Source organism: Podarcis filfolensis (genome assembly GCF_964270895.1).
Source record: "Podarcis filfolensis genome assembly, chromosome: W".
NCBI classification, from domain to species: Eukaryota; Metazoa; Chordata; class Lepidosauria; order Squamata; family Lacertidae; genus Podarcis; species Podarcis filfolensis.
In genome coordinates this window covers 19,077,315-19,102,797 of record NC_139619.1, presented here as the reverse complement: position 1 = coordinate 19,102,797, position 25,483 = coordinate 19,077,315, and the positions used below count along the sequence as shown (strand labels likewise).

The following is a 25,483-nucleotide window of genomic DNA, read 5'->3' as shown; positions in this document are numbered from 1 at the left end:
CAAATCTGATGACAGGTATGCAAGCCATCAATATGAGGGAGCTGTGATGCTTCGATCGCCATCACCACATGAGACATTGCTTTCTTGTCTTTCTTTGCCGCCGCTGCGGCCCTCTCTGCCTCTGCGGCTGATGGATTGGGTGGGGCCTGGGCTGGATCGGCCTGCGTGCATTCCCACAGCTGCTTTCCCTCCAGCCAATAATACATGCGCTTGCTCCAGTCCTCCCAATTGGCCCCATTCAGTCTTTCAAAGGGGATATTGAAGCTCTCATGGCCCTGCTGTGCGGCAGCCATCTTCCTCCCTCCCCGGGGGCTTCAGCGTACTCACTAGTTTGCCAGCAAGCCGGACCTCCGAAGCAGCCGTTCCTTCTGGCTCTTGGCTCCGCTCTCCGGCATCTCCCTTCTGCCCTTTCCTGGCAGGAGATTTACAGCAAACCGACGCTGGTAATTTCCTCCCTTCTCACACTTGTCAGGAAACACGACACGTCCATAACCTCTTGCATAAATCAAACCCCTGCGTCCAGTCACACTTCCCTGCGTCGCTCTGCTGGAAGTTGACGCGGCAGGGGAGCAGAGCTGCAGCGGTCCCGTCCGTGTGAGATGAGGGATAAATCAAGTCCAAAGACAGCTCAGTTCTTATCTCTAGAAGCGTTTATTTACAAGCCATAAATCAGTCTCCTCCGTCGGAACTTGGAGGCATTCTCAGCCGTGCTTCCAAAAGCACACACTCGCAGCTTCTGTGCTAAGCTGCTGCTTACCGAGAAGTGAAACTGAGTGAGGAAACAGAAAGACTTTGTGCGTCACTTCTCTGCGACAAGCCCCTCCTTCTGCTCCCCCTCCTTTTCTTCTCAGACACAGGACACACCGGAGTACTGACCCTGTCAGTTCCAAACTCCACATAATCTACCTGATAACCTGTTGTCATTGGTGTGTCTACAGGGTTAGCATCTATCAGGTTCAGTTTGGGTCTGTGACTGGTGACTGGTTAGCATCCATCAGGTTCAGCAATTTTCTGTGACTGGTGTACTAAATTATTACCATCTTGGTCTCTCTCTATTTCCAGAGATAGGTAGTTGGTTACCTCACCAAGATCTTTCATGTCAAAGTGCTCCTTCAGTTGAGCTAGGGTGTTATTGTACATTTTGACATCCTTCCGAAAGAAAAGAATATCACCAACATAAAATAACCAATACAGCTTCTTTTGCCCTTCCTCTTTGACAAATACACATGGATCAGCTTTAAATTGCTGAAAACCTAGAGAAAACAACACTTCAGTGAGTTTGGAGTGCCAGCACCGTGCACTTTGCTTGAGACCATATAGGGACTTCTTCAGAGAACAAACAAATCCCTGTTTTACCTGTACGCCATCAGGTGGAAGCATATAAAGTGATTCACCTAAGGTTCCGTACAAAAATGCTGTATTCACATTGTGGTGAGAAACGTGTAGATTCTCTTCTGCAGCAAGTTTGAGCATAAGCCTAATGCTCTCATATCTCACGGTGGGTGAGTAGGTCTCGTGATAGTCTTCTCCTGGTACCTGTGAAAAACCTCTGGCTACCAGTCTGGCTTTGTGTCTGACTACCTTGCCATTTTGGTCTGTCTGTGCTTTGAATGCCCATTTGCTGTCAAGCAGTTTCATCCCTGGAACTCTCGGAACTAGCTCCCATGTTTTGTTCCTCTCTAAGGAATCAAGCTCAGCCTTCATGGCAGTTAACCATGGCTCAGCATCCTTTGAGTCCAAAGCCTGGATCTCTTGGAAGTTTGAAGGTTCAAATACCTTCCTGGAGCTATTAACAGCAGTTACAGCTTTAGCTGCTTTAGCAAATTCATCAGCAAATCTCTTTGGAGGTCTTCCTTTTGTGGCTCTTTCAGACCTGCGAATCAGACATAAGTCTTCAGTGCTTTCCTCTTCTTTCTTAGGAGAAAAGTGGCCTATAGTGAACAGTGGTTGCTCCAATTCTCGATCAGAGCCTTCAGAGGGTCGCAGAGAGGCTTTAGCACTCTTGAAATCCTCTGAATCATCTGATTCATATTCAGAATCAGAACCTTCATCAGTGGGTGTGGGGTTTTGCTGCTGTTTATCCTCAGACTCTTCACTGTCATCAGGATAACATTGGAAAATTCCCACATTCTACCCCCACTTGGCATTGTACTTAACACTTCTAGTGAGCCTAACTGTATTAGCGTCAGTCATCATTACTCTGTAAGAACCTTTCTGATATCCTAGAAAGATAGCATGCAAACCACATTTGCCTAACTTGGAGCTTTGTGGTGTGTGAACCCACATGTCAGAATCACAAATTCTCATGTGCTTGATGTATGGTTTCTTGCCAAACATCTTTTCATAGGGGTACAACCAATCGGTGATGACAATCTGCGATTAAAAGAATAAACAAAACAGCCGAGCGCTTCTGCCCAATAACTCTCTGGAAGATTGGCATCATGCAGCAAGGTTTTCAAGCCTTGAAGCAATGTTTGGCTTGCCCTTTCACAAAGTCCATTCATCCAAGGAGACCGTGGACTTGACAAATCATGTTGAATTCCTTTCTCAGTCAGAAAAGCTTCAAACTGCTGAGAAGTGAATTCTTTTATATATATATATAATATATTTATTAAGGTTTAGGAATTTATATAAAACAGAAAAAACAGAACAATAAAAAACAAAAACAATAAAAATACATACAATCCAAACAGAACACATACAAAACAAGTATAATTTCCATCCCTTATATTCATAAAACTTACTTTCCCGACCTCCTCATACCTCCCCTTTCTGTATTCCATTCTCTAATTAAGTCAATTCAGCAAATCCTTCCCCTAATTTCTATATAATTTTTAGCCTTTCTTTTCTTAATCACATAATCATTACAGCTTTTAACCCCTTAGTTTCTGAATCAACATCGTTCTAGCCTTCACTAATTTTACAATGTTTCTTAAGATAGTCCTTAAATTTCTTCCAATCTTCTTCCGCCGTCTCTTTTCCCTGGTCTCGAATTCTGCCGGTCATTTCTGCCAGTCCCATATAGTCTATCACTTTCATCTGCCATTCTTCCACGGTGGCTAGATCTTGTGTCTTCCAATACTTTGCGATGAGTGTTCTTGCTGCTGTTGTAGCATACATAAAAAATGTTCTATCCTTCTTTGACACCAATTGGCCGACCATACCCAGGAGAAAGGCCTCCGGTTTCTTCAAAAAGGTATATTTAAATACCTTTTTCATTTCATTATAAATCATTTCCCAGAAAGCCTTAATCCTTGGGCATGTCCACCAAAGGTGAAAAAATGTACCTTCAGTCTCTTTACATTTCCAACACTTATTATCTTTTTTTTAAAAAAACATATTTATTAAGGTTTTACAAAACAAAGAATTTCATCATTTCAAAATGCATCATTTCCATACATAAAGCTCAAGAAAAACAAAAATATATGACAGAAAATAAAAAAGAAAAAAAGGAAAATAAAAAAGCAGAGAAAGAAAAAACACTCTTTCTTAAATTTATAAAGTTCCATACCCCTCTGTCTTGACCTCCTCACATCCCCCTTTTTTGTGTTCCACTTTACTCCAATCAAATTCAGCAAATTCAAAACCTTGTTTCAGCCGTACTTAATGTTATATTCTAATTATTATGTCCCCATTTTCCATTTTTTTTTAATCCGTACCTCATCTTATAAAATATGACATAATATTGTTCTGTTCAAAACCCCTTATCCTTTTTTTCTTAAATTCTTCTTTTCACACACCTTTGACCAAAGTCACACAAACCCTGTTACTTTTACTTCCCACATCCTATTGACACTCAAAGATTTTGCAGTATTTTTGTAGATAGTCCTTAAACTTTTTCCAGTCCTGTTCCATCGATTCTTCTCCCTGGTCACGGATTCTGCCAGTCATTTCAGCCATCTCCATGTAGTCTATCACTTGCGTCTGCCATTCCTCCACGGTGGGTAGATCCTGTGTCTTCCAAAATTTAGCTAAAAGTATTCTTGCTGCTGTTGTTGCATACATAAAGAGTGTTCTATCTTTCTTTGGCACCCATTGGCCAACTATGCCCAGGAGAAAGGCCTCTGGTTTCTTGGGGAAAGTACTTTTAAATACTTTCTTAAGTTCATTATATATCATTTCCCAGTAAGCCTTAACTCTTGGGCAAGTCCACCAGAGGTGAAAGAATGTTCCCTCAGCTTCTTTACATTTCCAACATTTATTGTCAGGCAGGTGATAAATTTTAGCAAGCTTGACTGGGGTCATGTACCACCTGTAAATCATTTTCATAATGTTCTCCTTTAAGGCAATACATGCCGTAAATTTCATACCGGTGGTCCACAACTGTTCCCAATCAGCAAACATAATATTATGACCTAGATCCTGCGCCCATTTGATCATTGCTGATTTGACCATTTCATCCTGCGTATTCCATTTCAACAGCAAGTTATACATCTTTGACAAAATCTTAGTTTTTGGTTCTAACAATTCTGTTTCCAATTTCGATTTATCCACCTGGAAGCCAATTTTTCTATCCAAATTATAGGCCTCTCTTATTTGGTAATAATGAAGCCAATCTCGCACTTTGTCTTTTAATTTTTCAAAACTCTGTAGTTTCAGTCTGTCACCTTCTTGTTCCAAGATTTCCCAATATTTTGGCCATTTAGCCTCCATATTGAGCTTTTTCTGAGCCTTAGCTTCCATAGGTGACAACCACCTTGGGGTTTTACTTTCCAGCAAGTCTTTATATCTTATCCAGACATTAAACAAAGATTTCCTGACAATATGGTTTTTGAATGCCTTATGAGCTTTAACCTTGTCGTACCAAAGATATGCATGCCACCCAAAAACATTATTAAAACCTTCCAAATCCAAAACGTCTGTATTCTCAAGAAGCAGCCAGTCTTTCAGCCAGCAGAATGCCGCTGATTCATAGTACAATTTAAGATCTGGCAGGGCAAATCCACCTCTTTCCTTTGCATCAGTTAAAATTTTAAACTTAATTCTAGGTTTCTTGCCCTGCCAGACAAATCTAGAAATGTCTCTCTGCCACTTCTTGAAACAGTCCATCTTGTCCAAAATTTGCAAGGATTGAAATAAAAATAACATTTTAGGCAATACATTCATTTTTATAGCTGCAATTCGACCCAACAAGGAAAGCTTCAAGTTGGACCAGATTTCTAAATCTTTTTTAACTTCTGCCCAACATTTCTCATAGTTCTCTTTAAATAAATTCAGATTTTTCGCCGTCATATTTATCCCTAGGTATTTCACTTTCTTAACCACCATTAAACCTGTTTCATTCTGAAACCTATCCTTTTCCATTGGAGTTAAATTCTTCTCTAATACTTTAGTTTTTACCCTGTTTAATCTAAATCCCGCCACATGACCAAATTCTTTAATCAATTCCAAAGCTCTTTTCATACTGGATTCCGGCTCCTGTAAAGTTAAAACCAAATCATCTGCAAAGGCTTTCAATTTATATTGTTTGGCTCCGACCTGAATACCTTTTACAAATCGGTCCCCCCTTATCATGTTTAGCAGCACCTCCAGGACCGAGATAAATAATAATGGAGAGATAGGGCAGCCCTGACGTGTTCCTTTTTCTATCCTAAAATCTTCAGTCACCACATTGTTTACAATCAATTTCGCTTTTTGTTCTGAATATATTGCTCCTATACCATTTTCGAACCCCTGACCCACTCCCATCCCTTTCAAATTTTTCTTCATAAAACTCCAAGAGATGTTATCAAAGGCTTTCTCCGCATCAATAAAAACTAAAACAGCTTTCGTGTTGATATTCCTTTGCAACAGCTCCAGAATGTCAATTATGTTCCTTGTATTGTCAGACAAGTGTCTGCCTGGGAGAAAGCCTGCCTGGTCCTTATGTATTACTTCCATTAATACTTTTTTAAGTCTGCTAGCTAAAATGTCTGCAAAAATTTTGTAATCCACATTCAAAAGGGAGATGGGACGGTAGTTCTTTAGTTGTGTCTTTTCAGCTTCTGTCTTGGGTATCAATGTGATGTATGCTTCTTTCCACGATTCAGGCGCCTTTTTCCCTTCCAAAATCTCATTGCACACCTCCTTTAATGGTTGAATTAAAAGATCTTTCAAAGTTCTGTAGTATTTGGAGGTTAGTTCGTCCGGTCCTGGAGATTTGCCCAGTTGCATATTCTGAATGGCACCTTCAATTTCTTGTTCTGTGATTTGCTGGTTCAATATTAATTTATTTTCTAAAGATATTTTTTGTAATCCATTGGTTCTTAAAAATTGGTCTATCTCAGTTTCTTTCTGCGGCCCTTGCGTGTAGAGTTGTTTAAAATATCTCTGAAAGCACCTTCTAATCTCCTCCGGGTTCTGTATGTTTTTTCCATTGATCTCAAGATTTGTGATCGTATTTAACTTCTGTCTTTTTTTCAGTTGCCACGCCAATAATTTCCCGCATTTATTAGCTGACTCAAAAGTCTTTTGTCTCATTTGTTTAATTTTCCATTCTATTTCTTCATTAATCAATTTCATATATTGCACCTGATATAACTTAATCTCTCTTAAAATCTCTTTTGAGTTTGGTTTAACTCTTAACTTCTTCTCCCCCTGTTTTATTTTTTCCAAAATTTTCGTTTTCTTCTCATTTTGAGATCTCTTTTTTATTGCATTCTGTTGAATCAGGAACCCTCTCATGACCGCTTTGCTTGCGTCCCAAACCGTTCTTTTTTCAACCGTAGTTCTCATGTTAATTTCAAAATAGTCTTTCAGAGTCTTTTGGGCCTTCCTTACAATATCTTGGTTTCTTAGTAAGGTGTCATTCATCCTCCATCTGAAGGAGCCGATAGGTGTTAATTTCATTTCCATCTTTACCGCGTTATGGTCGGAGCAGGTTTTTGGGCAGATTTCCACCTTTTTTATTTTAGGTGCCAGGCCTCTAGTTGTCCAAATTTGGTCGATCCTTGTCCATGTCATTTTGGCTTCAGAAAAGAATGTTCCCTCTCTACCTAGGGGATTTTTGGTCCTCCAGATATCAATTAAGTCCATATTGTCAGTCAGTTCAAAAAAAGTTTTTGGTAGTCTGCCCTCTTTCGTTATGGTCTGACTTTGTGCTTTATCCATGTTCGTAGACACCACTCCATTCATATCTCCCATCATGATAATATTATTGTAGTCAATAAAGTCCATCAACGTCTCATGCAATTTCTTGTAAAACTCTGATTTCCCCTCATTTGGTGCATAAACTCCTAAAATCAAGAATTTCTCTCCTTGTGTTTGGATTTCTATTGCCAATATTCTTCCTTGTTCATCTTTAAAAAGAAGCTTTGGTGATAGGCTTTCTTTTGCATAAATTGCCACACCTCTCTTTTTAACCTTGTCTGATGAGATAAATTCTTGGCCTAATTTTTTATTAATTAACACCTTTCTGTGCAGCCTAATCACATGTGTTTCCTGCAAGCAAATTATGTCCAATTGTTCCTTTTTTAATAGATGAAAAACCTTCTTCCTCTTTTCCGGGGAGTTTAGACCATTGGTATTCCAGCTTAGTAGTTGCAGAGACATGTTGAGATGGTGTTATTTTCCTCCTGTTGCTCCCAGAAGTGGCGTATCTTTAGGATCTTTCAATTCCCCAGGTGCCGGTATTAGACTTGATGATCCCGATCCTGGATCGCTTGGCTCTTCAATCCCTTTCTGAAGGTCTTCTCCGTAGTCATTCAAAAATTTGTCTTTATCTTCCACCGATTTGATTTTAACTTTTTTCCCTCTGAAGGTAAATGAAATCCCTTGGGGGAATTCCCATCTGAAGATAATCCTGTTGCTTCTCAGAAGTTGCACCAGATCACCGTAATTCACTCTGAGCTCCAACAAATGCTTAGGAATATCCTTATAAATTTCCAACCTTGATTCTTGGATCTCTAATGGCGTCTTGAAGTGCGCACTCAGGATTTTGTCTCTTTCCTCCCTCGTTCTGAGGGAGATTAGACAGTCTCTCGACTTAATCTTCCTCCCTCCCTTTCCCAATCTGAATGCGCTCACAATTTTAAAGTCCTTTTCTTCTTCCAAAGGCCAAAATTGTGTAAATTCCTTCGTGAGGTACTCAGTTAGATTTTCATTATCAATTTCCGGTACAGATCTGATCCTTAAATTGTTTTCCTTATTTTTCAGTTCAATCATAGACAGCAGTGCCTGGTGTTCTCCTATCTGTTTGCGCATAGGTTTGATTTCTCCCTGAACTTCTTCAACTTTCTGCTTTGCCTCTTCAGCAATTTTACGGTTTGCAGTAGTGTCTTCCACCAGCTTTCCAATAGTTTGTGCATTTAAATTTACTTGTTGAGTCAGGTTATTAATGCTTGCGGTGTTTTGGTCTATCTTATCTGACTGATCAGAAACTTGTTTACTTAAACCTTCCAACTTTTCAAATATTTTATTCAACACTGAAGTAAAGTCCCCACCTGAGGCCATTCCTTCCGGCCTAGGTTGTTCTATATCTTCCACTTGTGCCACAGGAATTGTGGGGACAGAGGATCTGCGCAGCTGAGAAGTTAAAGTAGTTTGCAATGTTTTGGCTTTAGCTGATCTTGTCCTTCCGCTCATAACCCTTCTTATCTATGCGTCAAGGTCGGTCTCACAGTCTGTCTTTCTCATGGAAATCCCCAAATCAACAGATGGAAAATTCCCCCAGTAGGTTGCCAAACCAAATTATTCCACTAGAGGGATACTGTGGTCAAGAAAGCTCAGAAATGACGCAGTTCATAAAAGTTAAAAGTTCCCTCTAGACGTTAAACAATGTCCAAATTGTAAAAGACCTTCAGGCTCCTCTTAAAATCCTTGGAATTCCACAGAGTTACTCTTTAGCAAAGATGGGTTGTCTCAGCAAAGTGCGAGATATAAAGTAACAGTTCCAAAGTAGCCTTCAAATTCCAAACCCTGGCAGCTCAGTAGCCAGGGATTCAATGTTCTACAGTCCCGAAGTTCAAAGAAATCGGCTGGAAAAAGCTGATTTTTCACCCCTCCGCCCCTCAATAAAATTGAGAGGGGGTCTTCAAAGCTTGATGTGAGAGTTTGCAACTTATTTATCCCAAAGTCTGGGGCTTGGGTTTTTAAAGAGTCTTTGCTTTGTTCTTGAAACAAAACCCGGGAGACGGACTTCCTGGTTGCGTCTCCCGCTTGTGTGCCAAATTCTTAAATTTATCTTCGTAAATCAAATAAAGTCCTCCACTTACGGGTTGAAGTTTGTGGCCGAATAGTCCCAGGAAAAGGGTCAGCGCTCACCGGCAGCAGCTTAGCGGCATCACTCCGCAAAAAGAGCGATCGACTCACAACGCCGCACCACCCCCGACACGATCCGGAGCTCCTTACGGGGTCCCTTCACGTCGCGGAGGAGCGCTACAGGCGCCCGCCGAGTCCCACGACCACAGGCTATCCCCACCTGTGGGTTTCTAGCAGGGGTCTCCGCTTTGCCGTAGCGGACGACCCGTTTCTGCGGAGCTTCCCCTTCACAAGTGGAAGGGGACCGCCATTACCGTTCGCGCCGCCCCCGGAAGTCCCCTCCAACACTTATTATCAGGCAAGTGGTAAATTTTTGCGAGCTTGACTGGGGTCATGTACCACCTATAAATCACTTTCATAATATTTTCTTTTAAGGCATTACATGCCGTAAATTTTATACCGGTGGTCCACAACCGTTCCCAGTCCTCAAACATAATGCTATGACCAATGTCTTGTGCCCACTTGATCATAGCTGATTTAACTATTTCATCCTGTGTATTCCATTCCAACAGCAAGTTATACATTTTTGACAAGTTCTTAGTTTTGGATTCTAACAATTCTGTCTCCAGTTTTGATTTTTCCACCTGGAAGCCAATCTTCCTGTCTGACTTAAAAACCTCCATTATTTGATAGTAATGGGGCCAATCTCGCACTTTATCTTTCAATTTCTCATAACTCTGCATTTTCATTATATCCCCTTCTTGTTCCAAAATTTCCCAATATTTCGGCCATTTAGACTCCATATTAAGTTTTTTCACGGCCTTTGCCTCCATTGGGGACAACCACCTGGGAGTTTTGTTCTCCAGCAGGTCTTTATACCTAATCCAGACATTATACAGTGCTTTCCTGACAATATGGTTTTTAAAAGCTTTATGAGCTTTGACCTTGTCGTACCACAAATATGCATGCCACCCAAAAGTGTTATTGAACCCTTCTAAATCCAAGATATCTGTATTCTCAAGAAGTAGCCAGTCTTTCAACCAGCAAAAAGCCGCTGATTCATAATAAAGTTTAAAATCTGGCAGGGCAAATCCCCCCCTTTCTTTTGCGTCAGTTAATATCTTAAATTTTATCCTGGGCTTCTTGCCCTGCCAGACAAATTTAGAAATATCTTTCTGCCACTTCTTGAAACAGTCCATCTTGTCAACAATTTGCAATGTTTGGAACAAAAATAACATTCTAGGCAATACATTCATCTTTATAGCTGCAATTCGACCCAACAAGGAAAGCTTCAATTTTGACCAGATTTCTAAATCTTTTTTTACCTCTGTCCAGCATTTTTCATAATTATCTTTAAACAAATTCACATTTTTAGCTGTCATATTGATCCCCAAATATTTCACTCTCTTAACCACAGTTAAACCTGTCTCATTCTGAAACATCTCCCTTTCCATAGGTGTTAAATTTTTCTCCAATACCTTGGTTTTAGATTTGTTCAATTTAAATCCTGCAACCTGGCCAAAATCTTAAATTAGTTCTAAAACCCTTTTAGTACTAGATTCTGGCTCTTGTAACGTAAGTACCAAATCATCTGCAAATGCTCTAAATTTGTATTGTTTAGCTCCGACCTGTACCCCTTTAACCAGCTGGTCCCTTCTGATCATATTCAGCAAGACCTCCAGGACTGATATAAAAAGTAATTCTTCCCCGTGATCTGTAAATAAACATCTCACTTTTCTATCGTGCACATTTTTCAACCAAGCACAGAATTCCTTGAACCTAGGAAACACTTCTGATTTCTGCTTGAGATTGAACACATGAATATACCTGGAAAATGAATCAATGAGAACCATAAAGTACCTGACTCCACCCAAAGAGGGTGCTAGTGGACCAACGAGATCAGCATGCACTACCTGATATGGTTCTGTAGCTTGTCTACTAGACACCTTACCTTTTGCAGCCATTTTGACCTTGTTTGCTGCACATGCCTTACACTTCATGTGGTACCTGCAGGGTTTAATAGTCATACCTTCAACTAAGGCAGGCATTTTGGAAACTGCCTCAAAGTTTAAATGACCAAATTTCCTGTGATAATCATGAATACATCCTGCATGCAAAACATTGTTAGTATCTGCAATACAACAAGTTTCCTCCTGCACAACATCAACAGAATCATCATAATGCAATACAAATAAATGATCAATATAATCAGCATGCAATACAAAGTCATCTTTCTTGGTGATGGTGCACTTCCTCTTCTTGAAGGAAACGTCTATGTCCTGTTCAGTCAGCTGTGAGATGCTCAATAGGTTGTGTGCAGCATCTGGAACAAAGGAACATTGTGTGTTGATGCATCCAAGCTGTGAAGCACAACTGTTCCATAGCCTTGACTGGAGATCGTGCGGTCATCCGCTTGGTGAATCACACCTTTCTGTTGAGTAAAGGACACGAACAGGTGTTTGCAGACATGCCAAGTGGCTCCCAAGTCGATGATGAAGAAAGATCTAGACGTCTTCTGGACCTTTGGAGTGTAGCATGAGACCATAGCTGTGTGTTGCTGTCAGAGACTGCCTCTAGGTCCCGGCTCACAAAGGACCAACGCTAGCCGGTAGAACGGAATAAAGTCTTTATTGAAGTATAATTTCCATTTCCACATCTTAGCGTGCGTCTCTACGTCTATTCCCTAGATCGGCGAAGTCCCATCTGAATCTCCGCCTCCTGTACACCAGTTCAAGACCCTAGCCTTGCTCCACCTTTTGCGTCTCTCCTTTCGCCTCTGGGTCCTACCACCCCCCGGGGTTCCTTCCTTCCTGGATGCCTCGGATGCGGACCCTTCGGATTCCTCCCCCTCCCTTCGGCGGGCTTTAGGACCTGGCTCCCTTTCCGGGCTGCTCATTGCGCCTCCCTCTGGTACATTTGAACTTGGCGCGCGCGCGCTGTCTCCGACCCTCCTCTCTACCGTTTCCTCGCTCTCTGACGCAGGCGTGGCTGCTGCCGGAGAGCTGCCTGTCGCTGGTGCCTGGAACTCCTCCCCCCTGCTGCTCTCTGGTGGAGTAGCTGGTCCGGATTTCCAGCTGCTGCTCTCTGAATCCCCTCTGGTCCCTTCTTCCTGGGGTGCCCCTCTTGGTAACCCCCCAGCTCTGCCCACGGGAGCCCCTTTCTGTGAATCCTCCGATTCGCTGGACAGACTTAGAGATCTCGGACGGCTATCATCGCTAACCTCTCCTTCCGATTCCTCGCCATCCGTTCCCTCTGCTCCTGAACCCCTGACATCCATCCCCCCCTCGAAGCCCCCCCTTCCCCCCTCCCCTCCTTCCGGTGTGGGTTCTGGGTGCTCCGTCGTGGCAGGGGTGAGTGCCGGATACAGTTCTTCCCTCGTGTCGTACATCACATCGGGCAGGTCTGGCTCGTCCTCCGTGCGCTCGTCGACGTCGATCTCCTCTGCTTCCATCTCCCTGCCTTCGTGTTCAAATCCCACGTCCTCCCCCAACACGTCCATGTCCATCTCTCCCCCGTCCCCCTCTGAGGGTGATGCCTGCCAGGGACCCCCCAGCCACTTTCTGCGCCACTGCTCCTCTGGTTGATTATCCCACCAATAGGAGCGGTCTGAGGCAGAACCCGAGGGTGAACCTTCCGGAGAGCGTATGTGTGGTGCCGTCTCCTCGTCCGAGTCGAACCCCTGGAACGTGCTGCCTGAAAGTGTGGGTGTGAAGAGCCAGTCATCGAAATACTCGGCTGGCATGGGCCTGTGTGGGAAAATGGCATGGAACTCTTCCTTGAGAAGAGGCTCGTCCAAGGCATAGCCCGGCACCCAACTGTTGGCGCTGGCCGGGGTATCCTCTCTGGCAAGAAGGTATTCTACTCCCTCTTCCCCCCATCTCGAGTCTAAAATCTCTGTGACTTCGTTGATGCGCTCCCCTCTTGGCGACCCCCTTTCCCTGGGTCCTTCTCTGGGCGGATCTGGTGCTGTGCCTGGCTCGTGAAATCTATGCGGTGCTTTGTAGGGCGTGAGCACCGATCTATGGAAGACCGGATGCATTCTGGAACCCTCCGGAAGCGCTAACCGGAAGGCCACTGGATTGACCTGTGCCTGGACTTGGTAAGGCCCTAGCTGCTTATGCCCTAGCTTCTTCTTGGCCAACGATCTGGTCGGCACTGCTTGCGCTGCTAACCAAACCCAGTCTCCCACCTGTATGTCTTCCCCTACTCTCCTGTGTCTGTCAGCCTGCAGTTTGTATGCGTGCTTTGCCAGTTCCAACTGCCTCCTAAGCTGTTCGTGGACTTCCTGCAACTCTGACGCTAATTCTTCCGCTGCCTGCGGCTCCCCCTCCCCCACTCTCTCTAAACCTGGGAAGGTTCTGGGATGCCTCCCGTTGTTGGCGAAGAACGGCGTCACCCCCGTCGACACGTGCTTCGTATTGTTGTAAGCGAACTCTGCGAGGGGCAGGTAGTCCACCCACGTGTTAGGCTGCTGATTGGCGTAGCATCTCAGGTACTGCTGCATGATGGCGTTGACCCTCTCCGCTTGTCCGTTGGTCTGCGGGTGTCTCGCCGACGCTAGATTGATCTTGACGTTCAGGATGCCCATCAACTTTTGCCAGAAGTTCGAGATGAACTGCCGCCCCCGGTCGGATAGAATAGATCGTGGCAGACCGTGGACCTTAAACACGTGGTCTATGAACAGTTTGGCGGTCTGTTCTGCCGTGGCCACCTTCGCACACGGAATGAAGTGTGCCATCTTGGTAAACATGTCCACCACCACAAGCACTGCCGTCTTTCCCCTCGAACCGGGCAGATCCGTGACAAAGTCCAGGGCCACCCGTTCCCACGGCTCAGACGGCGTCTGCAACGGTTCCAGCAATCCCGCCGGCGGTTTGTGCACTGACTTGGCCCTTTGGCAGGTGTCGCATCTCGAGACGTAATCCGCTACTTCCCCCCGCATCTTGGGCCACCAAAAGTCTCTGGTCACTAGTTCTACAGTCTTTTCTCTGCCAAAGTGCCCGGCAGTGGGGGCGTCGTGTAGCTGCTGCAGCACCCTCGCGCGGAGGTCATTCCCCGGCACGTAGAGTGCTCCCTTGCGGATGAGCAAACCGTCTCTGATCTGGAACTCTTCGTCCCTCACCGTGCCCTTGTGCACCTCCTCCATCTTGGCTAGCGCGAAGGGGTCCTCCCGCAACGCTCGACGTACGGCGTCCAGATCCACGGTCGCCGAGGCGCAAGCCCACGCTTCCGGTGCGAAAATGTGCTTGGCTGCCGACGGTGCCTCCTCCTCGAGGTATTGCGGCTTTCTGGACAAGGCATCCGCCATGATGTTGTTGTCACCCGGGATGTACTCTATCTTGAAGTCGAAGTCCGCGAAGAACTCTGCCCATCTAATGTGCCTCTGATTCAGGAACCTCGCCGTGCGCCAGTACTCTAGATTCTTGTGGTCCGTGCGGACCTGCACTGTGTGCCTGGCTCCGATAAGGAAGTGCCGCCACGCTTTGAACGCTGCATGGATGGCTAGCAACTCCCTGTCCCAGATGGTGTAATTCTGCTCCGACTTGCTGAGCTTCCTTGAGTAGAAGGCGCACGGCCTCCAGTCCCCCTGCTGGTCTTGTTGCAACAGTACAGCTCCCACGGCTCTGTCTGAGGCGTCCGTCTCCACCCTCATCGGTCTGCTGGGATTTACATGCAGCAGCTGCTCCTCGGAAGCGAAGAGACGCTTGAGTTTCTGAAAGGACTGCTCCGCCTCCTCCGTCCAGATAAACTTCTTCTTCTTGGAGCTGAGCGTGTCGGTGATGGCCGCCGTTTGCATAGCGAACCCCTTGATGAACTTGCGATAAAAGTTGGCAAAGCCGACAAACCGCTGGACTTCCTTCCTATTGCGCGGGCTTTTCCAGTCCAATACTGAGCGAACCTTGGCGCTGTCCATGGCGAGCCCCTTGTCCGACAGTTTATAGCCCAGGAAATCCACCTCCGTCACGTCGAACTGGCACTTCTCCAGCTTGGCGTACAGCCTGTGCTCCTTTAGTCTCCGCAGAACTTCCCTGACATCCCTCTCGTGCGCTTCTCGCGACTCAGAAAATATCAGGATGTCGTCCAGGAAGCATACGCATTTCTTGTAAAGGAGTCCCGCCAACACGTGATGCATAAAGGCTTGAAAACAGTGAGAGCCATTTTGTAATCCGAAGGGCATAACTCTGTATTCGTAGGTGCCCAGTGGTGTGAACATGGCCGTCTTCCACTCGTCGCCCTCCCGCACACGAATCAGGTTGTACGCGCCTCGCAGATCCAACTTGGTGAAAACGCGTCCTTTCCTTACCGTCGCGAGCAGGTCGTCTATTTTGGGCATGGGGAAGGACGAGGGCTTGGTTTTCGAGTTCAAAATTCGAAAGTCAACTACAAGCCTCTTCTGGGGCGTGTCTCGCTTCTTCACAAAGAATACTGGGCTGCCCCCTACAGCTTTCGACTCCCGAATGAACCCGCGCTTCAAATTGTGGTCTATGAACTCCCTAAGTTCCTGCAGTTCGTCCTCAGACATGGAATACAGTTTCCCTGTTGGCAGCGTTGCCCCCGGCAGGAGATCAATCTTGCAGTCATAGGGTCTGTGGGGGGGCAGTTTGTCCGCCTCCTTCTCGCAGAAGACCTCCAAAAACTCCTTGTACTTGTTGGGCACCGCTTGCACCATGCCTAGGTGTAGCTGCGGTGCATCCTCTCGCCCCTCTCCTTCCTGGCAGGTCTGGATGCAGTGCGCTGCGCAGTAGGAAGAGCAGAAGGTCAATTGCCGCTGGTACCACGCTAATGCCGGGCTGTGCCTATCCAGCCAACTCATGCCCAACACTATGGGCGTGTCCGACAATTGGGTGACGTTGAAGCTGATGACTTCTCGGTGATTCCCAATTTGCATCACCATAGGTGGTGTCTGCTGCACCACCTGCCCCCCTAGCAGTTCCCTGCCATCCACTGTGACCACGTTCAGGGGCAGTGTGGCTGGCAGTAGCGCTATGTTATGTTGTTGAAGGAATTCCAGTGCGATAAAGTCCGCATTACTGCCAGAGTCAATCGTAATCGGCACTTCTAAAGTGAGACCACTGGGCAGCTGGAGCGATGCGGTGAGCTGCACCACTGGTTTGGGCGGGAGGGGATCCGTGGGCTTCAAAATCTCTGGGGACTTCTTCACTGACTCGCCTGGCTGGCCCCCAGTGCTTCCGTTTCCCTGCCGTGGTTCACTTTGCTGAGTTGCTCCCATTACTGTTATTGAAGCTGCAGTGTGCTTGTGGAGCCTCTGGGGACACTCTTTCGCCATGTGCTTCGAACTGTCACAGATGTAACACTTCCTGTTCCCTCTAGGCTGCTTTGTTTTGACTGCTCCCGGTGTTAAGGCTCTGGTGGCTGATTGAGCTCTAGCACCGCCGATCTCCATTGGCTCCTCCCCCCCTGCTTGCGGAGGCGTTGATTGCGCACGCGCGACATCCCTGGGCAAGAGGGAGGGCACTCTGGCTGGTGTGCGTCCCCAACGCCCTTCTCCTCTGTCCCAAGGGCGGTCCTCCAGCCTCACCCCCACTGCAAGCGATCTGTCCACCACCTCCTGGGTGCTTTTGGGTCTCTCCCCCCGCGCTATCTCATCCTTGATTTGGGGGTTCAATCCTTCCCAATAAAGATCTCTAACGGGGGGGGAATCCTTGTCCCACCCCAAGGCATTGACCAATGCAAAAAAGCGGGAGTGATACTGCCTCACGCTGGCTTTCCCTTGTCTCAGCTCAAATATGTCCTTACGGGCAATGTCAATGTCTATTTTCGATAGAAAGCAAGAATCCATCGCTTTAATGAATGCAGCTGAACTCTGGAGCGCTGGGTCCATATCTCTCCACAGATTGCGCAGACATGCTTTCGCGTCTCCATGCAAATGAGACAAGATAAACCCCACTTTTTCTTGCTCATCTCTAAACTCTTTCTCCAGCAGTTTCAGCGCAAACTGCACGTCTGCTCGGAAATTGGGGTACTGCTGCAAATTCCCATCAAAGTGAGATACAATGCTGCCTCCAGTCCTTCCCAACCCGATTCCCTCGGATCTGGAACCCGTTTGTGCCTGCTTAGCAAGCACTTCCAACCTGGCTTGGAGATCTCGGCATGCAGCAGCCGCTTCATCCTCTCTTTTCCTGGAGGCGATTATCTCTGCGCTGAGCTGCGTTACCGCTTCTCGCAGGGAAGCAATTTGCTCTTCAGTAGACATGTCGCTTGACTTTTGTGAGCTCCAAAGGCACCAGTCCTCTTTCCTCCCTGCTTCGCTCCCCACACGCCGCTTGAGTCAAAGAGAACTGATGAAAACTTCTGGGAGATGGGACTTACTGTCAGAGACTGCCTCTAGGTCCCGGCTCACAAAGGACCAACGCTAGCCGGTAGAACGGAATAAAGTCTTTATTGAAGTATAATTTCCATTTCCACATCTTAGCGTGCGTCTCTACGTCTATTCCCTAGATCGGCGAAGTCCCATCTGAATCTCCGCCTCCTGTACACCAGTTCAAGACCCTAGCCTTGCTCCACCTTTTGCGTCTCTCCTTTCGCCTCTGGGTCCTACCACCCCCCGGGGTTCCTTCCTTCCTGGATGCCTCGGATGCGGACCCTTCGGATTCCTCCCCCTCCCTTCGGCGGGCTTTAGGACCTGGCTCCCTTTCCGGGCTGCTCATTGCGCCTCCCTCTGGTACATTTGAACTTGGCGCGCGCGCGCTGTCTCCGACCCTCCTCTCTACCGTTTCCTCGCTCTCTGACGCAGGCGTGGCTGCTGCCGGAGAGCTGCCTGTCGCTGGTGCCTGGAACTCCTCCCCCCTGCTGCTCTCTGGTGGAGTAGCTGGTCCGGATTTCCAGCTGCTGCTCTCTGAATCCCCTCTGGTCCCTTCTTCCTGGGGTGCCCCTCTTGGTAACCCCCCAGCTCTGCCCACGGGAGCCCCTTTCTGTGAATCCTCCGATTCGCTGGACAGACTTAGAGATCTCGGACGGCTATCATCGCTAACCTCTCCTTCCGATTCCTCGCCATCCGTTCCCTCTGCTCCTGAACCCCTGACAGTTGCGTTGTCCTGGACTTCTGACCTTTGCCTTTTTCATTCATTGAGCTTTCGCTGCACTGCTCTGTTGCCTTGGGATGTTTACAATCCCTTTTCATGTGGCCTAGACGTCCACACAAGTAGCATTTCACTGCCTTCAAAGCTTTGGCGCCATCTAGTGGTTGCACTGCATTCTGGGATGACGTCTGTGAGGACTCCCTCTTAGTGATGCAGCTAGCACTACGCCGATCCACTTCATTCAATACCACAGCAGTAACATGTGCTACCATTAGCTGAGCAGTAGGCAAAACAGCAAGCTGGCCCAACTCGAACCCAAAGAATGTAGCATCATGAAGGAATACACAGCCTCTGGAAAGGTGATTCCACGCTGTTGCAACTCATGCCTGAGATTCTGCATTTCCATGAGGTGAGCACGGACATCTGCTCCTTCAGCAAGTGCCATATCATGCAACTTGGCATAAAAGAACAAAGAGGCTCCTACCTCCATTCTTAAATGTGAATCTTTAAGACTGTCCCACATCTGTTTGGCTGAGGCCTTGTCGCGCAAAAGACATAGCTCTTCAGGGGACACAATAAGCGTCAGAGTTCCCCTTGCTTTGGAATCCTTAGCCTCCCACTCTGGGGTCATCGGAGCTGGGGGGGCATCTGTTATCACATTAAACAGACCCTCTTTGCGTAGCAGGGCTTCTGCATACTGCACCCATTCCTGGTAGTTCCCCTTTGAGAGCTTCGGTACACCCATTGCGGTTTGAAGGGCTTCCATTACTTTAGCATTAGCCATTTTGTTTCTATAAAGCAGACTGAGTCTGTTTACAAGGAGCTGCGTTTCAAAAAAAGCACACTGCATGAGACTTTTGCTGCTTCCGACCTTCTGCCGCTGGCCGATCAGTGCTTTTGGCTAGAAGTTAAAAGTCCACCCTTATTGCCACTTAATTAGGGACTGGCTGGCTTCCCGGGGCAACGAGCACATACCTCTCATCAATCTTCTTGACACGCAGGGAAGATAAGCTGCATTCCGGTCTGGCACCCATAACCAAAAATGTTGGAAGTTCCATACGACCGAGCTGAAATGGCTCTCCTCCTCGTCGTATCTTCGGAATCCATCTAGGCTCTCCTCCGACAATGATTAATGACCTAAGCCTTTGATGAGGCTTCAGGCACGCTCCTCCATTATGCAGAGTATCCAAACAGCAGAAGAGACAGAAATATGTACTACATTGCTATGTTTATTTCTAACTATGCAGGAGAGAAAAGAATATACATCTGCTCACTGTGAGAGTCAGAGAAACAACAGGAACAAAGAAACAGGAAACCAGTAACATCAACATCCGTCTCCTGTGAGACTTCCAGCAGTCTGGAATGTCTGGAATGTCAAAAGAGTCTTGTGACTCCAAAAACTGCACAGTGGCATAACAGAAATCTAACAGTTTATAGATTGATGTGCATTGCTGTCTAACAACATGCTTTGTGTATGAGTGTCCGTTTTTTCTAGGACTCTACCCCCATGATTTGGCTGGCATACAGGCACCTGTTTCCCAGCACAATTCAAAGTGCTGGTGTTGACCTTTAAAGCCCTAAACGGCCTCGGCCCAGTATACCTGAAGGAGCGTCTCCACCCCCATCGTTCTGCCCGGACGCTGAGGTCCAGCGCCGAGGGCCTTCTGCCGGTTCCCTCATTGCAAGAAGCAAAGCTACAGGGAACCAGGCAGAGGGCCTTCTCGGTAGTGGTGCCCGCCCTGTGGAACACCCTCCCATCAGATGTCAAAGCGATAAACAACTACCTGACATTCAGAAGACATCTTAAGGCAGCCCTGTTCAGGGAAGTTTTTAATGTGTGATATTTTAGTGTTTTTTGGTTTCTATGGAAGCCGCCCAGAGTGGCTGGGGAAACCCAGCCAGATGGGCGGGGTACAAATAATAAATTATTATATTATTATTATTATTATTTAAGGGTTGAGGTGCTACTCAGTCTGGAGAGACAGGATGACTCCTCCCCTCTGGAGAGGATGTTGCAAGTTGAAGGCCCTGCCTGTCTCCAGTAGGGGGAGTCATAAACTGAAATTCATGGTAAGAAAAAAATCCGTTTTTCACACTCACTCTATCACACTTCAAAGGGAAGCATTTGCATTTTCCCAGTTATCAGGAATGGCAGACGCAGTCCATTGTCTAGTTGAAGTTCCATTCCACTATGAGTAGGATGGGCATTGTGATACTGATGGCTCTTTGTCTGGCTCTCAGTAGGAACAGGAATAACTGGGGATGGCTCCTGTGAGGGATTCCTATGGATATGATGGTACATCTCAGGGATTATGGCTGACCATCCCAGTGATGTCTCCCTACCACTTCCCTTTGTCCTTCCACAAGCTCCAAAATCCCATTGGAACCAAGACAGTTGATTTTTAATGAATTTCTAAAGTATCTCCATAGGATAACATTAGAGCAATATCAGACAATATTGTACACTAGGCACTTTCCCTACTTCCTTTTTTGACCCAGCAGGGGTCCTGAGCTTAGTTTGCAGAATGGGGCTGAGTTCTTTTGCAGATGCAATGCTTGCTTTTGCCTGCCAATAGCGCTCCCTCAACACCAGAGGTCACTGTTTCATAATATACCGTAACTTTCTCATTTATTGGATAGCTGTCAGATGCTAAGTCTCTGATTGGACAGTTGAAATTTAAAGGTTCAAGCTGTCAGATTGGTTTCTGGCTGAATACAGGCTTTGTTTTTTTCAGGCGGGAAAACAGAGTTTGGTGTACGTGTGTTTAATATTGTGCTGCAGAGCCTTTTCTCTTTGTTGTCAGTGAAGGATATGTTGCAAGGATCAAGGAGCATACGAGACCAGGGCACCCTCCCACCGCATTTCCTTATAACTCAATAAATGGCACTGCTGTAGAATATTGTTACATGCCACTCCAATCTCCAAGTGGTGAGAGATTCCAGGGGTTCCAGGTGCTTACTGAGGGTTTGGTTTCCTTGGAATGAAGTTCAGTGGAGACTGTGGTGTCTTTTGGATATACGCTTTCATTTACACAAATATACAACCTGAGCACAGGACAGAGCAACTCACAGCATTAACACTGCAAATGATCTTGCTTCTCCATTAGTCACTGTCTTGGATCCTGCACAACTCAAGCAAGTCTCCATCTCTTAGCCTGCTTTCTGCCCAGTTCACACCACACCACACCACACCAGCTCTTGTTCTAGGTGAGGGGGTGGAAGAAAGCCCCCTACATCAGCCTGGAAGGCCCCATCTCTTAGTCATAGCTATTGCAGCCCAGCTCATTCTTTTGGGATGCTGATCATGGGGCTTAACTATTCAGCCACAGCTATCGCCTAGACAAAGGGGCTGGTTTGGTGAGCTTGTTCTCATACCTTCTACCCACCTCTGATACAGGAACCCAAGAACTAGAAGGGACTTGGTGCATCATGCATACTGACCCTTCCCTCATCCTACATCACTATGAACCAACATCACCTCCTCACTTTCCTGTTTCCTAGATCGCCCGAGAGCTGCACCAGTTTACATTCAACCTCCTAGTCAGGTCCCACATGGTCAGCGTGGATTACCCCGAAATGATGGCGGAGATCATCTCGGTGCAAGTCCCCAAGATCCTCTCTGGTCAGGTGAAGCCCATTTACTTCCACATGCAGTGATGGAGAGAGGGAGACACAGCAAGGGAGGAGCCCTTTGCGGCTGAGGCCCTGGAAGCCACCGACCTTGTCCAGCCTTCACCTGCCTGTTATTTCTGCACTGCAGTGCCTTGAAATGCTGTGTAAGCTACAAAGATACACAGTAATAATGAAAACAGAACTAACCTGCTGGGATTCCTTTCAGTTTTGATGATTCCCCACCCATGAATTCCCCTTTCGAGTGGGAGTTTTATTTGGCCTGTTTCAAAATGGCCCAGCATATGTGTGTGTCTGTGTGTGCAACCCCCCCCCAACTTATCTTTCCTGTTCTTATATTTTTTTAATCTGGTGCTGTGGCGTGGTGCCAGGCGGCACTTGTTTACGTTCTTGGGCTTCTGCATTTCCCACAGTGGCTTCTGTGGCCCTGTGCCATGACAGGAAGTCTGACAAGACACGCACATTGTGTTTTGGGTGTTCCCTTCATTGCTGCTTTATTCTCTCTTTTTAAACAAAACCAGAATCCAAGATGACAAGCAGGTTATTCAAATCAAATCCTGGGAGTGGGGGAAGAACTTCATTTTTGAGAAGCGGGTGATTTTATTTTTATTTTTAAACAGTTTTTTAATCAACTCTTATCTTGTGTGTGTGATGTGCTTCCCCCCCATTGCGTTGCTAGCCTCATTCTTAAGATGCAGGAGGATTTTCATAGTATATCTGAGGACAGGAAGGGAGAACTGTCGACCATGGACTCAAAATCATATGGAGGAGAGAATGTAGTGGAATCATACAATTGCAAAAAGAAAAAAAAGGTGTGTGGGTGCCATCACACGGACTCAGATTTGACAGGGCCACATTTCTACATGTGAACCAGTTTCAGTACCTCAGTCTCAGTCCGGCTATGCAAGATCTCTAGAGAGAGCATTCCAGTCCCTGTTGATATAAGAATTAAGAGACCAAAGGTGTATATTTTTGATGTTAATAATGTTTCAATGTTTCACTTTAATTGCATTTAACCTTTTAGAATGCATTAGGCTTGATTTTTGTGTGCCTGCAGTTTGTAACCCTCATGCCAACCCTCCTACACTGTGCACACCACTTCCTGCCTTATCTGAACTTAGCGAGGCAAATGTTTTGCCCAAAGAGGTATGTGTTAAACAGCTATCCATGAAGCTATCTAAAACTCAGGAAGAGGAGATGGGAGAGGAATGTATGATGCCCTTCCCTTCTCACTGAAGGTCTGATTGCCTAGACAACTATCCAATAAGTTATAAGTTGAGACAAAATGTTTTGGGACACCCCAAGGTGGTTGATGCCAGTGTGGAGTCATGTAGCTTTGTATCCCGTGACCTGTAACCTTTCTTGATGTATGTTTAGATGTTTTATGATTCTTGGTTTGCTGTGTTTCAACTACTATATAAGCTTTTGTTCTGAAGTGCCTCGGGGCAGACCTTCTTAACTGGCACTCAGAGTTGAGCTCTGTCCTATTGCAATAGAAATAAACGTTGGGCCTCTCCTGGATACTAGACTTGAAATTAGTTTCCTTGGTCCCACAGTTTATTTAAAAGGTGGTCCCTCACCTGGGTAACAAACAAGGTGGTGTAGAATTGAATTCTTACCACACTGTGCAAGAGCCTCTCAGAGTCCACTAAGCAAGTCTGAGAGCTTAAAACCTCTTTGCCATGAAAATCCTGCACAAAAATAGCTTTTGAGCTCTTTGTGCAAATTAAACACGTGCAAGGCAATTTCAGCAAGCCAGCTTTGGTTGAAATCATGCACATTAAGAACACATAAGTAGCTATACTGTAGTACCATAAGTAACTATTTTAAGCTTTGCAGTACTTTTCTCCTTCTGTGGGTTCAAGTCTTTTGGAACGGTCTTCTGGGCATCCAGATGTGTAGAGCAAGATTACATGCCAGAGAACAGCTCCATTTCCTTCAAAGGTGGCTGAGAGTCCCCCAGGTTGTGGGAAGTGGAAATGGATATATCTCAGAGGTATATGGTGGACAATTTCAGACACCAGGTGTGGTAGCCTCTCACCTACAGAAGTGGGCACAGTGAACTTTCTGTTCCCCTCTGATTCTTTTGTTGCTATAACTCAATTTGTGCAAGACTTGCTTTGCAGAAGTGTACATTGGCTAGCATTGAAGACTACAGGGCAACGTCTGCTGACCTGTGCAATGGGCCCCCTGAGGGATCTTGGGATTCTGTCTATGTTTTGAAGAGGAATTGATTCAAAATACCTGTAATGAATGCCATGTATAAGCTTGAGGGGGGCTGAAGGGAGGGGAGGGGGTTAGACATGTTGTTGTTGGTGGGGAATTTACTTCCTCTGGTTTATTTACAGCAGACTACAGTTTAAAGGGGGGGGGGAGCTTGAGAAATACCCAAAGCATTGACTATGTCTTAGCCATCAATATTTATTTTTATTATGCTGTTTATGCATTAATGTTGTTGTAGTTGTTATGTGATTTAAAAAATAATAATAATTACTTACGATCTAGTATATTCTATTTTGCAATTTAGTAAAAGTTGCCCTTAACTAGACACTGGTTGTTTAGTCTTTAAACTCACTGCGGCACAGACCAGTCCACATAGACCTCCTCCTCACCTACTGATAAAATCATAGAATTGTTGTGGGAATGTTCAGGGAGGCAGGAGAGGATATATTGTTTAATAATATCCTTCCTAACTTGCGTTAGCAAGTCCCTTTACTTAGCAGAGTGCATTCCCCTTTTAAACACACAGCGGCTAGCTTGTTGCAAGTTTGTTTAAGCTTCTCAATATTAGAATTCCTGGTAATCCCCTTTTCTCCCCCTTAAAAAGAATAGACACAACACAATCTTGTGAAAAGTATATAAAAGAAGTTTACTCACACATTCAGTTCACAGATGGATCCCTGAAGGCAGACTTAGTTACAAAGTATATATATCTGAGTCTATCCCATATAGAGATAGTCTCTTTGTCCTCTGTTGGCTGAAAGCAGAAAGCCAACAGAGCATCTCTAGCTAAAAAGATGTTGCTTCTAAGACAAATGGAGTCGGGGGGGCTGCGTGCCTGGTCCTTTTGTCACCTGGACAGGTAAGGTCACGCCCACCTCTAGTCACATGCAGAGGAAGTGTGTCCCAGCTCAGGAGGAAACAGGAAGTTTTCTACTGACTGGAGCAAACACCCCCTTTCATGTCCACTCTAGGAATGTTGTATGAGTCCTTATGTAGGTTCCCTATCAGACAGAGAAAATAACAGAGGCCAACCAGAGAATATTGAGAAGCAAAGCAGCTAGTAAGCCTGATCTTTATTAACTGTTGCAACAGGGTGCTCACAACCACACAAAGGAGGCAGGAGGGATCCCGAACATTGGTGTGCAAGCTGTTATATAGACTTTTGAAATTGCCCACCCTGTGGCCCAAGACCACCTCCTGAAACATCATATATACATCACAGAAGGAGGCGGTCAACAGCAGAGGAGGCGGTCTACAGCATTCTTTTGTGATGGTAAATACTCAGTTCCTGAATCCAGGTCACAGGCTCACCCTATTCATATACAGATATGCCCTTAAGACAGGATTTGTGAGCAAAGAGACAATGGGGAGGTTTTCCCATTTCCTTCCTCCTTGCAGAGGAACATTTGAGG

At 45.9% G+C, this 25,483-nt stretch overlaps 1 protein-coding gene across 1 annotated transcript in view; it reads left to right on the top strand.

Annotated features, from left to right (window-relative positions):
- The window catches only part of LOC310753827 (androgen receptor-like), a 409,607-nt gene extending 385,491 nt beyond the window's left edge, over positions 1-24,116 (top strand). Inside the window, exon 8 of the mRNA XM_083595177.1 lies at positions 21,720-24,116. Coding sequence (XP_083451303.1) covers positions 21,720-21,875 — 156 coding nt within the window. The 3' untranslated portion in view covers positions 21,876-24,116. The remainder of the gene's footprint in view (positions 1-21,719) is intronic.
- The last annotated feature ends 1,367 nt before the right edge of the window (positions 24,117-25,483 follow it).